Consider the following 12,543-nt stretch of genomic DNA (forward strand, 5'->3'; position numbering starts at 1 on the left):
TACATCAATTTCAAAGTTGTTGCTTCATTAAATTGGAAAGCCAGAGGAAGAAGTAATCCCCCTCCAATAAATTCACCCCAACTACCTGTTCACCAACTAACTTCTTCTCTTAAATCTGAGCACTGCAGCTGACTGAAGTTTGGGCACAACTGCCGCAGAACAATGAATCCAGTGTCAGTTGAAGTCAGGGTTGCAGTGCTGATTTTATGGAATTTACATCAAATAGAAATCATTTAAAGGAAGCCAATTTACGAAGGTAGAAGTCATTCAAAGGAATTTTCCAATCATTATTCTCTTCGTTCATGCACCAAACATATTTTTGATATGAATTACTCGCAAAGATTCCACAGAGCAAAATTCAGAGCTCAGAAGATAATATGAACTCCATTACCAGATAGGAAGACTTGCAGTGATTATTCCTGGGAGGAACTCTCTTTTTAAGCTCCCAACAGTGAGTTAAGAGCACAAACAGCAAAAGGTAAACACAAAGAAAGAAAGAAGAAGAAGAAGAAGAAATTAAAAAGGACTTTTGACTCAGTTGCAACTGGGCGGGTGGTAGGATTCCACCGCTGCCCAAAAGGGAAGAGCAGCATCCATCCCGCTCTTCTCCTTCATGACCAGCCCAAAGGCCTCTCAAGATGGAACTCATCACTTGATATTATGAAGAGCCGAAGTAAAACAAGCTCTTCTTACCGGAACCCATGACTCCGCAGCCATGGTGACTCAACGACTGGCTCCTACTAACCCGATGCTGTTGCAAGGGTTAAAAGGAATCAAGCAAACTGGCCACCACTGAAGGTCTGGCCAAAAGACCAGGTTGCAGGAACCACATTGAAGGAGACCACAGACACGCCATCGCTTGTGGTGACCTTAAAGGACAACGCCTGGCCATCGAGGTAGGTGTTGCTCTGCCAGTTCTGGCCCCAGTTCCTGGACATGGGGTGCCACCCAGTGCTGGACCCCTTGACGGACGCAGCATGCACATCTCCGGCTCCTCCCACGTTGGTGATGAGCACGAGGTTGAAGTAGGAGTGGCCATTGATGGTGAACCTGATTCCTCCCCTTCTACTGCACGGGACCCTGCGCCCCGAAACCAATCCGAGCAAGAACAAGATGAGACTTGATCATATGGATCATAAAGAGAGTAGTATGATTCTGGCTCACCAACCTTCTGTAAGCGACGGGCACAATGCCAGCCCTGTACCGGGCAATGCGCAGGAAGACGGGCTGGGAGAGGTCAAAGTGCCGCAGGGGAGGATTGCACCAGCCGCCGTTGTTGTTGGGGAGGGCATCGTTGGGTGGGCAGAAGTTGGTGGCTGTGACAACGATGGAGCCCGGCAGGCACCACTGCGGCTCATTCACGCACTTCATTTCGTAGCAGGCGCCGCAGCTGAGCCCGTTGTCGAAGAGGGCAGTGCTCAGGGCTGCGGTATTGGTGCCGTAGCCCTGGCTGTACAAGTTGCCGTAGCCGCAAGCTCCACCTGCACACCAAGTTCAACGCATCAATGGCCGCCTACTCTTGCATGACGAATGGACGACGGTGTCTTCTGTGAACTCACTCACCCATTGTCCCAGACGCATCACTTCCTCCATAGAAGGTAGCATGAGCAGCAGACCATCCCCCTCCGTGTCCATACCCGTATGCAGCAGAGAACACCGAGTGAAAGGCAACCAGAACCAGACCAAGAGAAGTCATTCTCCTTACTTGGAAGCAGGAGACAAAGAGTAAGGGAAGAGAGGAAGCAGAAGCTCTGGTTTGCTCGAGGAGGCAGCTGATGGAGGCATAAATAGATGATCGCCTGCCTTTTCAACCTTCCAATCGACTGACACATAACTGTGAAGGCTTAAGCAGGACAGTTAAATGAGAGTGGCAGGATTCCAACTAACATCTCTGGACAGGAAGTTGGTGATGGAATTGAAATCTTGTGGTTTTGAAGGTACATTTAATTGGTGAGAAATCACCACTCCCCACAAAAGAAGAAGACATATTGCTTAAAGGACAGTGTATGCAGAGTTGCTGTATTGAGAGTCACATGTTTGTGTGTGTGAAGCCCTATGCCTTTTCAACAGGAATATTAGTAGGCTAATCATCCCATATCTTTTGCTGAATCAGACCAGGATGGCACTTCCAGATTTACTAAAGTTCATGACACTCAAAGAATATTCTTTTCTGATCATACAAGAAAATGAAAGAAAGAACCTCTCAGGCAAAACACAGTTTGGTGTTCAGCTAATTAGTCCTCTCATATCACCAAAGTGGCAACTTTTTGTATGATCAATTGGCTCCTCAATTCTGTTCTTCCCCTTCTGCAGAGCTATTTGTTGAAAATGCTACCTTTAACATTTCATCTTGGATTACAGGTAGCAGAAAATTTATGACTCTGTAATCTCATAAAGCTTCAGCTTCAGTACAAGAAAGAGATTGGGTCATGAAGCACACGAATTGGGGGTGACACAGCATCATGATTACATTCAAACTCCAACTCACTACAATAATTTTCCTCCCTCTTCTCAGAACAAGAGTAGCAGCAGCTTAATTCCTTGGAATTTGGCTGCTGAGCTCTGGCACAAATCCAATCCACTGGTATCAGATGCTACATTGGAGACAAAAATAAGAAGCAAATCTGAATTCTGAGATCAGGTTCTCGTGCACTTGCAGTTATCAAACCTAATACTGATGGATGTCGGGAGCCATTGCTGACTCAGTTGCAACCTTTGACCTCCCAAAGCATTATACTGTGGAAGGTTGGACACATGTAGCACTTTCAACTGTCCATAACCGACACTCCTATTATAATACCTTTAAATCAATGCCATTCTCCAACCACCACTCCTTTTGCTGCACTTTTCCTTTCCATTCATCCATGGATATTTTCGTTCTCCCTGCTCATGATCTCAGCTTTGGTACTCCACCACAATCTTGGGTATCTTCGACTCCACTCTTTCCACTGTTTTAAGGATTTGTTTTCATGGACCTGCCCAAGAATTCATACCAAGTTGTAGTAGAGAAAAGGAGGTGGGTTCTCCAAGTCATTTACCAACAATATTCAATCTGCTGTAATCAACCCACAGTTACCAACTTGATGTAGATTGAACTTTTTTTTCAGCAATTTACAGAGTTGGATCACAGGCAATAGATAATCGCCAAACACAGGTTCTCGTTTTCTTCGATGCATGAAATATCAGAATGAAGTCGTGTCCTTTCCTAAGATTTAGGAAGTATCAATTAACATGATAGAATGGCAGTGTCTTATGGTCATCTTTAGGTGTTGGAGTTTGACAAAGGCATGTACCTAAACACCTACTGAGTTGAACTAGGAAGGTTGGCAGTGTACCTATTCCTTGGTCTTGTGGATCTTACGTGACTCTCCCGAAGAACAAGAAGGTCAATTTTGTCTCAATCTTCTACCGCAAGAAGAGGCCTTCTGTGATCATCAAGTACTCACCAAGTGGCGTGAGGCATTGCAGTGTTTCAAGCAGTGCATTGCAGGTTTCGCAGCACTGACTAGAAAGGTGAAAACTAGATAAAGATTGAATCTTTAGTATACCCTTGCCCATGGAGCTCGTCATCGATGCAACCGCACTCTTTTTAGGGTACAGACAAGCAGCAGCGACGGCGGCGGCAGCTCCTGCGCCGACGGCCGTGCGTAGCCCGGGCAGCGACGTCACCGGTCGGCAACCTGCATCAGCGCCACCGTTCGCCGTGGCGGCGGCGCCGCCAGAGTGCTCGATCCGGACGACGTCGATTTCCTCGACTGCGGCCGCACCCTCGTCCGGTGCCGCCGCGGAGCCTCCTGCGTTCTGAATTGGGTTATATGGGCTGCAAATGGGCCTTCATTTAACGGGTATTAACTTATTCGGCCCTTTTTATTCGAGCTATAGTGGTTCTGGGCCGAGGGCAACAAAAAGGGTCCGAGTTGAGTCACGCATAGTGCCGGCTCGTCTCTAACGTGCAATCATTACAATTATATATATATATATATATATATATATATATATATATATATATATATATATATAATTTGTATTTATTCATGTGAATTTAAGTTTAGCATATGTGATTGTAGTAAATCTTTGTGTGTTGACTACATTTGACTAAAGAATGCTATTCATATCTTTACAAAGGGAACTCCGAGTATATAATTGTGTGTATGGGATGTTTGTGAGTATGCTTAAAACAAAGTATACAAATTGTTACCTATGTTAGGATCGAGAGCACTAAGAGGGGGGGGGGGTGAATTAGTGCAGCGGAAATCTTTCAGCGATTAAAAATGAAAGCTGCATTCGTTCGATAAAAACTATTTTGATGCAAAAGCCGATTCTAAGATTACTTATGATTAAGTGCAGTTTACGTCTAAACACAGTTTGTGTCTAAGCGCAGTTTACGCAGTTTGCGTCTAAATGCAGTTTGCGTCTAAATGCAGATTGCGTCTAAGCGCAGTTTGCATCTAAGTGCAGTTTGCGTCTAAGCTCATATTGCGTCTAAGCGCAGTTTGCGTCTAAGCGCAGATTCGGAAAGATCTGAACTTAGACACTGGTTCGTAAAAGCGCAGAAGGCAGTTTGCAGTTATAAATGGAATCAAAACGTAAACGTAAACTGCAAAGAAACTCGTTCGTAAAAGCGCAAAAGACAGTTTGCAGTTATAAATAGAATCAAAACGTAAATGTAAACTGCAATGTAAAGATCGTACGAAAACACTGATTTACGTCTGAATGCAGATTCGGAAAGATCAGAACTTAGAAACTTGTTCGTAAAAGCGCAGAGAGCAGTAGCTATGTAGGAGGTTTGCAGTAATGATAAAGTGCTCAAAATAAAAGCAAACCAGAGATTTAGAGTGGTTCGGTCAGTCTTGACCTACTCCACTTTTGGCTTCCTCCACCGACGTCAACTAGAGGCCTTCCTTCAATAGGCGAAGGCCAACTGCCCTTTTACAGTTTCACTCCTTTTGACGGGCTCAGGAGACAACCCTTACAGAACCTTTCTCTCCTCTCTTTACAACTCAAGACTTGAAGAACAGAAAGAGGAGAACTTTTGGACTTTACACAAATTTGAGCTCTTAGAATCACAGAAAAGATCAAGAATTCGGTGTAGGTCTGTATCTTTTCAGTGCTGAATGGGTGGGGTATTTATAGGCCCCAACCCAGTTCAAATTTGGAGCTCAAAACGATCAAATCCCGGAATTCCGGGATCAGGCAGTTGCACCTCCTGACTGGAGAGGTTGCACCGCCTGACAGAGCTCAAAGACTGAGCCTCTGGGCGGTGCTACCTCTGTCAGGGGCGGTTGCACCTCTCTGCCAGAGCTCGAAGACTGAGCTCAGGCGGTTGCACCGCCTGACTGGAGAGGTTGCACCGCCCAGTCTCGCTCGGAGACTGAGCCCTGGGTGGTTGCACCTCTTGGCTGGGGCGGTTGCACCGCCCAGTCTCGCTGGGAGACATAGCCTGGGCGGTGCTACCTCCCTGCTTGGGCGGTTGCACCTCCCACAGCAACCTGGGTCCGAATGGGTTGAACCATTCGACCCAATTTGAGTTCTTCAGGGGCCCAATTGCCCCAGGATTAAGCTAATGGGATCACCTCCCATTTCTAACTTAATCAAAGTGCTAACTACGATTATTTCCTAAGACATATTCTGCAGCTTGCTTCGGTGCGTCACTCGTTTCTTCTGGCGAGTTTCCGGCGAACTTCCGTCGATCATCCAATGAACCCTCGGTGATGCTCCTACGGACTTCCGGCAAACTCCTGGACTGCGATGATCCACTTGGCAAGTTCCGATGAGCTCCTTTGGCAAGCTTCTGGACTTCTCGGATTTGTTCCCACAGAACCTCCGACGATTGTCCGAACTTCCGTCGAGCTCTCGAACTCCCAACGTGATCATTGTCATGACTCCGGCGCAACTCCTGCTGCATATCTTTCTTTCATCGTAGTTAATCCTGCACACTCAAAACAAAAACTTCGATCGAGACAATTAATCCTAAGCAATTAACCAAGTTGTCCGGCATGTCATTGGTCCCTCGATGCTTCGTCCGATTCTTCGGCGCATCGTCCTTTCCTACAGCCTATTGCCCAATCGGCCAGTTGACTCCGCAACTCCGATATCCTTGGCACAATACCCGCTCTTCTTGGCCCGATGCCCGAGTCCACGACCCGAAGCCTTATGTCGATACGTCGACCGATCCACCGGCCCGACGTCCAATCTTCTGACATGTTCCTCCGGCACAACATGATGTTCTTGCTTTAATTGTCTCATCCTGATCGAAGCACCCTGCGTCACTCAAAACGCAGATTAAATCATAAATATATATCAAGTAGTTTCATCATCAAAATACGAGATTCAACAACCTATAAATTCGTTTTAAAAACTGATTGAGAAAGCAACACAAGCATTGCAACGATGTCTTGCCCAGTGGGCTGCCACTTGGTCGAGATGCACACACGAGAGCTCGCACTGCCCCCTCACGTGATCATCGACCGAAGCTTTATCTTCGAGAAAGTCGTACGGGTCGACTATCGATACACGACGATTGAACTTGCCCTCTCGGCTCCCCCCTCGATTGCATCGCTGGTCATCAACAACCCATTGCTCTTAGTCATAATTTTAGAAAGGATTGCACACATAATTGTAGGGAGTATTAATCTTAGACAGCGTGATCTATGTCTCTCTCGAGACACCTGACGTCGAGCCTCATCTATTATCCGTTTCAAGCATGCTCCTACCCTAATAGATGACACGCCCCCAATCGCCTTTCCTTGATGCAACCGCTAGGAAGACATGTTCACTGGCCATCGACATAAATGAATTCCTAACGATGCGAAGGGCTCCAGGGAGGATGAGCGATCGACCACCATTCATCGACGAATTAGGTATAAAAGCCAACCCTCGAAACTAGACAGGGGGCAAGCAGGCTCAATCTTAACTCTTTTTAGTTTTACTAAACCCTCTTCCCCTACTTTACTGATTTGAGTGAGGATCATGTTAGGATATTCTCCTCACATCAACCACCTATGCAGGTCCTAGGCATGTCTAAAAAACACCGTGGAGCAATATTACATACTTTTAAAAAGGCCAAGGCATATCTCATGACGATCTCAAACCTCTCTCAATATATAAGTCGCTCCTCGAGACGATTAAAAATCAACCGCAACACTTTAAGGAGCCCCCATACAACCTTGATTGCTTGCTCGGATACCACTCTCGTCCCGGTATGAGTCTCCGAGAATGAATTTATACACCTTTGAAGTTGAATTAGACCATGTTAACTCTTTGATCAAAGAATCCTCCCAACAAAATGCATGAAGTCTTCAATCAACTAATCATCAATCAATTTTAACATTCATTTGCATAAATGAAATTACATTAATCGGATAATATTTTAGCTGTTCATGAACGGACCACAGCTATATCTTCCTCTTAAAATACCTGATAAATATCTAGTGGACAAAATTGTAAATATCTTCCTATATATGCGTATACCCTTCGACTCTCCTCTTCGCCCTCATTCCCCACCTTATCCATGGCGGCGTCTTCTTTCTTCCTCCCTTCCCTCTTCTCCCAAATCCCCACCATCTCTTCCTCCAAGCCCCAGCCCGGAGCTCTTGCTCTCTCCTCCCTCTCGCTATGCTCCTCCAAACCCTGCTCTCCTTTCAAGAGTGTCTCTTTTCCCTCAAATAACTCGTTCCCCGTCCTAAGAAAGGTGCCAGCTTTGGATTCGGCGATGGTTCTCAAGGTGGCGCTCTCGTCGAATGTGGAGCAAGAGGAGGAGGCGGAATACTCGCCGGAATTAAAGCTCTTCGTCGGGAACCTCCCCTTCAGCGTCGACAGTGCCCAACTCGCTGGCCTCTTTCAACGGGCCGGCAATGTTGAGATGGTCGAGGTATGACTAAGCCAGGTTAAATGTGTTGTACTTGGTATATAGCTTATCTCCCCTGGTAGAATCTGTAATTGCTTGACATCTTCTTGCTGCTGCTTTTTATTGTCTGGTGGTTGTGACTGCTTGAATAGTTTTGTAGTGCTTCTGACATTTTTTTCTGCTTATTTTCTCTTTATCTTTTGTTTTCTTTGTACATTCTTGAACATAATTTTTTTTTTGTAAAGATGCAATTTTGATGGTTCTAATTTGCAGGTTATATATGACAAGCTAACCGGAAAAAGTAGAGGATTTGGATTTGTGACAATGTCTACCATCAACGAGGTTGAAGCAGCTATTAAGCAGTTTAATGGTTATGTAAGTCACTCTGTGCATGCTTAACTATGATATCAGTCTTAACCTGTACATACATAAATGTGTTCCAAGTAGAAACCCCCCATGGCAGACTTAAGTTATATGATGCATATGATGCTTTGTTCCGTTGCTAGTTGAGTTGTTGCCCTCTATTTTTGCTAGTAGCAGTGTTGTGAGCTGGATGAAGACCCAACTTGAACCAACAAAAAGTGATAAGTTATAATGTAACATGAACTCCCAAAAACCCCAAAAAATTATAGGTACTTAGTAATTAAATAAGTTTGATCAATAACGTAGTCCGATCCTGATCCACACATCATTTACTGGCTTTTAAACTGTTGTTAAGTTTGTAGCTGAGACTACATTTCATCTTCAACTTTATTTTCTCCTTTTTGGTTCTTTAATGGCTGATCTTAGGAGAACCAAAAAGTGATATTTAATTTACCTTTAAATCTTTAATATACAACGGAGACAATGCTCTTTCACAAGCTAGCATATGATCTTTTATGCCCTATCTACCAAAGACCTCTCATAAATTTTTTTTTTTCTCTCTTCTTAGTTAGTTGTTGGGTCTTTTGCAACTCATGTTCAAGCCCTTGTCAGGTTGTATAGAGATCGACTCATGACCAATGCACTTATCAGACAAATGACACGAAAAATTGAGTGCATGCTGTACTTATTTCACTGCTTTACTTAGTTCAGGTCTCGGTGCTTATTATTCATCACTTAGTGCTTTAGTTAGGTTTTGCTCTGTGCCTGCCACGAAAAACTGGCACAGATTAAGTGGATATTTTTGTCATAATATGGTTCTGTGATCCAACAGACACTTGAAGGGAGATCGTTGAGGGTGAACTCAGGACCACCTCCACGAAGAGAGGAGTTTCCATCTAAAGGATTTCGAACTGTTAGCAACCTTGAAGCTGCAAACAAGGTCTATGTAGGAAATCTCTCGTGGGGTGTCGACAATTTGGCTCTCGAGACACTTTTCAGTGAACAAGGCAAGGTCTTAGAGGCCAAAGTCGTTTATGATAGGGAGAGTGGTAGATCAAGAGGCTTCGGCTTTGTCACTTACAGCTCCGCTGAGGAAGTTGATAATGCTATAGCATCACTTAATGGCACTGTAAGTCTCTTTTCCCTATCTTCATTGCCTCGCAAGAAAATTCTTGTGTTGGATATCTGTCTGCTTGCTTGTGCTTCTATTAGGACTATTTGTTCTTTGTTTTGTATACATATGTTGCAGACAAGCAGCTCAAAAGGAACATATTCTTTTATCTTTCTTTAGTCTACCCAGTTCCTTGTGGAGACCCAAATGTTAAGGATCATGTTTTAGTGTACACAGATTCTTTAGTCGGTCAACGTTTTCCATTCCCATGAGTTGAGGATCATATACACAGTTTCTTTAGTCGGTCATCGTTTTCCATTTGCAAGGGTTGATGATCATACTTCCTGAATGACACCAAGTAGTCCTACATGACAAAATAATGATGGACATCATCAGCTGGTACAACTTGAGTGCCCTATTAACAATATTTTGGGCGTAGTAACCTTGCAATGTCGGCAAACCTGCTCCATGAAGCTTGTAGCTCATTAAGCCAAGTCGTCCTTGACTTAATCCTACCATGAATCTTGTGCGCTAACCCGAAATTTTCTCTGCTTAGTTGATCAATGCTATATCGGACTACTGCTGATACACCCTTTCTCTGTGCAGGACTTGAATGGAAGATCAATACGCGTTACAGTGGCAGAACCAAGGGCTAGGCGCGACTTCTGACCCTTTAGAGTTGCCTTAAACCTCTGTGTGTTGATTTAATTTGGAAGCTCTGGCAATGAGAGAGCTGGTCATATATCAGATTTAGCAACCAATCTGTCTCTGTATGTTTGTAATGCTGGAACTTGACCAAGCAGTCTATCTTTTGTTCAATGAGTTGTGGCAATTGGCACAATTTTGATGCTTGAAACAAACCTATTGGATCATCCTATCTGTGTTTGAGATCCATTTTAGTGACTCCACCCCTTTTATCTTTTCATAAACCATCCAATCACAGCATGAGAATATATATACAATTTACATGATTGAATGATCTATGAAAAGATCCATTATCTTTCTTCAGGTGATTGAATAGCAAATTTAAGAAAGCAAAAGACATGAATCAAAGTTCCATAATATTCTATTATTGCATCTCAGAGCAAACAAATGGAGAAGGCTGATTGAATGATCCATGAAAAGATCCATTATCTTTCTTCAGGTGATTGAATAGCAAATTTAAGAAAGCAAAAGACATGTATCAAAGTTCCATAATATTCTATTATTGCAACTCACAGCAAACAAATGGAGACGGCAACTTCTGTAGCAAAGTAACAATAAGCAAATAACAATTCAGTATCTAATGGATCGCAATTACCGACGCTGGCCACCATTCCATCCACCACGCTGACCACCATTCCATCCACCACGCTGGCCACTGCCACCAGCCCCTCCAGTGCCGGCTTCTCTTTGTTTCTCTTCCCTCTCTGCAGCCATTTCTGCTTTCATCTTTTGCACAATCTCAAGTATCTTTGGATTGAAGAAACGATCCCGGACAAGTTTCTTCTCCTCTGCTTGTATTTCTTTAATGGCACTTGGGTAGGGATTTGGAGGTGGCTTCTTCCCTTGCAGACGTGCAATTTGCTTCAGCTCAGAGTATGCCTTCTTCTTTGCTTTCTTCTCAGCTCGATATTCCATCTAATGAAAAATCAAGGAACAAGTTACTAAAAATTACTAATTAGATATTCAGTAGCACAATCAATATGTCAAGAAGCTGAGCACTAGAAACCAAGAAAACTTTTGTTAGACGATGTTCTAAATCTTCTGACGTGCTACTGAAACCAATCAATGTCGCACTGTGAGTGAGAATATACATCAGCTACGGCCATGGCTTCCTCTTCATCAACACCTTGATCCTTCAGCTCCAGAACACGCCAAGCAAAAACTCGTGCTGGAGGAGGATCAAAACCACTTATCCTGTTGAAATTAGAGAACCACATTAGCATCTGCACTTTCATTACATTTACTACAGCCCCATCTGGAAAACTGATAGCTCAAATGCTTCATCTGTTTACTTGAGTTGATTCTTTATCAAAATTAACTCATCTCCACACAAGCAGCAGTGACAAAAAATAATGCAATAGCTGTTGACCTTTTGAACTCTACACCGGAAGTAATAGACAAATAACTATAGCAAGACTACCTACAAACAAGATTTGGTCATTGACCACAAGAACAAAACTGAAGGTATCAATGTTACCACTGCAAGCACAAAAATGTTGCCTTTTCATTCCAAACACTTATATTGCCTAAAAGGAAAGCCCCCTATGATGGAATCAGAGGTAAATTAATCAAAAGAATCAGACAATAAATGAATAGGATATCTTAGCACAAGGAATAGGAGAGTAAGAGAGAGCAAAGTGATTACTTGATAGCATCATGGTAGAGAGAATCCGGATATTTCTTAAAGAACCTCTTTATGTAAACATCCTCGGGCAGCTCGATCTTCTTGATCTTCCCGTCCGTCCGTGGGAACGTCACCGGTGGCGCCCTGCACAACCAATTCCAGAGATCAATCTGCTTTCTACGATCAGGGACACAGAGACACTATCTAAAAGGGTCGAACAGATTGTCCTAGTCCAACAAACTGCATCAATTAGGCTTGTAAGAGGAAGGAGAGAGGGGCGTACTCTTCCATGGGTTTGAGCCACACCGGGGTGGGCTTGGCGAGGCCCTTCACCAACTTCCTCGTCTTGGAGAGGAGGTCTCCTCGCATGTACGACATCTTTTCCGGCTTCCCACTATATGCAATCTGCCTGCTATTGCCTCGAGAGAGACCGGCGACCAACTACCAATTCTTAGAGGCATAAACACAAACATCAAGCGTGCAAGCATAATTACGTACAGGCATAAACACAAACATTTACCACCGTGATAAAGAAAATGTAATCAATATCACTAAAGATCTCTCGTCTCGCTCAAATGATCAGCGATCGCAGAAGAGGGAAGCGTTGAGATCATCACCTGAGGGTTCTTCAGGGAACGCAGAGATGCAGAGGGACAGCGGCGCAAGGAGGACTCCACCTTCGATAGGGCACGTCCAATACTGAGCCCAACTTAGATCCAATATGAAATCGGATGCAGAAAGATACCCGATCCATTCATATGATCCGAATCCGAAAATTTAATACCGGTGTCACCAAGGCAGCAAAAGCCCCACAAGCATGGCCACTCACAGTTAAGGTAGGTTGCGCGGGTATTCGATGAACGTATAATTCAGGATTGCATTCAAGTCGGGGAA

At 44.1% G+C, this 12,543-nt stretch overlaps 3 protein-coding genes across 10 annotated transcripts; 1 reads left to right on the top strand and 2 right to left on the bottom strand.

The window, feature by feature from the left end:
• Positions 1-368: 368 nt before the first annotated feature.
• LOC103991399 (expansin-A10-like) lies at positions 369-3,884 on the bottom strand. Of its 2 annotated transcripts, XM_009410844.3 has the most exons (4): positions 3,549-3,884; positions 1,564-2,975; positions 1,169-1,481; positions 369-1,080 (listed from the first exon to the last, which is right to left on the bottom strand). In XM_009410844.3, exons 2-4 carry the CDS (start codon positions 1,694-1,696, stop codon positions 774-776), a joined length of 753 nt encoding a protein of 250 aa, XP_009409119.2. In that variant the 5' UTR covers positions 1,697-2,975; positions 3,549-3,884; the 3' UTR covers positions 369-773. The 2 variants fall into 2 exon arrangements, with proteins under 2 accessions (XP_009409119.2, XP_064949183.1); XM_065093111.1 differs by having other exon boundaries at positions 1,564-3,884.
• A 3,597-nt stretch (positions 3,885-7,481) lies between these two features.
• Positions 7,482-10,192, top strand: LOC103991388 (29 kDa ribonucleoprotein A, chloroplastic). Its single transcript, XM_009410832.3, has 4 exons — positions 7,482-7,870; positions 8,120-8,221; positions 9,042-9,338; positions 9,927-10,192. The coding sequence occupies exons 1-4, from the start codon at positions 7,511-7,513 to the stop codon at positions 9,987-9,989; spliced, it is 822 nt and encodes a 273-aa protein (XP_009409107.2). The 5' UTR covers positions 7,482-7,510; the 3' UTR covers positions 9,990-10,192.
• A 307-nt stretch (positions 10,193-10,499) lies between these two features.
• On the bottom strand, positions 10,500-12,396 carry LOC135584870 (uncharacterized). Of its 7 annotated transcripts, none has more exons than XM_065093116.1 (5): positions 12,267-12,396; positions 11,933-12,058; positions 11,671-11,793; positions 11,117-11,219; positions 10,500-10,940 (listed from the first exon to the last, which is right to left on the bottom strand). In XM_065093116.1, the coding sequence occupies exons 2-5, from the start codon at positions 12,025-12,027 to the stop codon at positions 10,617-10,619; spliced, it is 645 nt and encodes a 214-aa protein (XP_064949188.1). In that variant the 5' UTR covers positions 12,028-12,058; positions 12,267-12,396; the 3' UTR covers positions 10,500-10,616. The 7 variants fall into 7 exon arrangements, with proteins under 7 accessions (XP_064949188.1, XP_064949184.1, XP_064949185.1 ...); XM_065093112.1 differs by having other exon boundaries at positions 11,933-12,099; positions 12,267-12,376; XM_065093113.1 differs by having other exon boundaries at positions 11,933-12,090; positions 12,267-12,369.
• Positions 12,397-12,543: the final 147 nt, after the last annotated feature.

Source organism: Musa acuminata, chromosome BXJ2-1 (assembly GCF_036884655.1).
Source record: "Musa acuminata AAA Group cultivar baxijiao chromosome BXJ2-1, Cavendish_Baxijiao_AAA, whole genome shotgun sequence".
Classification (NCBI taxonomy): Eukaryota; Viridiplantae; Streptophyta; class Magnoliopsida; order Zingiberales; family Musaceae; genus Musa; species Musa acuminata.

Excerpts from the sequence above, each read along its gene's own strand:
- LOC103991399 (XM_009410844.3), bottom strand. The coding sequence starts at position 1,696 with ATGACTTCTCTTGGTCTGGTTCTGGTTGCCTTTCACTCGGTGTTCTCT. Across the intron at positions 1,482-1,563 it reads TGATGCGTCTGGGACAATGG|GTGGAGCTTGCGGCTACGGC; the intron begins GTGAGTGAGTTC and ends CTTGGTGTGCAG. Across the intron at positions 1,081-1,168 it reads GTGCCCGTCGCTTACAGAAG|GGTCCCGTGCAGTAGAAGGG; the intron begins GTTGGTGAGCCA and ends TTCGGGGCGCAG.
- LOC103991388 (XM_009410832.3), top strand. The coding sequence starts at position 7,511 with ATGGCGGCGTCTTCTTTCTTCCTCCCTTCCCTCTTCTCCCAAATCCCC. Across the intron at positions 7,871-8,119 it reads GCAATGTTGAGATGGTCGAG|GTTATATATGACAAGCTAAC; the intron begins GTATGACTAAGC and ends TCTAATTTGCAG. Across the intron at positions 9,339-9,926 it reads TAGCATCACTTAATGGCACT|GACTTGAATGGAAGATCAAT; the intron begins GTAAGTCTCTTT and ends TTCTCTGTGCAG.
- LOC135584870 (XM_065093116.1), bottom strand. The coding sequence starts at position 12,027 with ATGTCGTACATGCGAGGAGACCTCCTCTCCAAGACGAGGAAGTTGGTG. Across the intron at positions 11,794-11,932 it reads TGGCTCAAACCCATGGAAGA|GGCGCCACCGGTGACGTTCC; the intron begins GTACGCCCCTCT and ends TTGGTTGTGCAG. Across the intron at positions 10,941-11,116 it reads AAGCCATGGCCGTAGCTGAT|ATGGAATATCGAGCTGAGAA; the intron begins GTATATTCTCAC and ends ATTTTTCATTAG.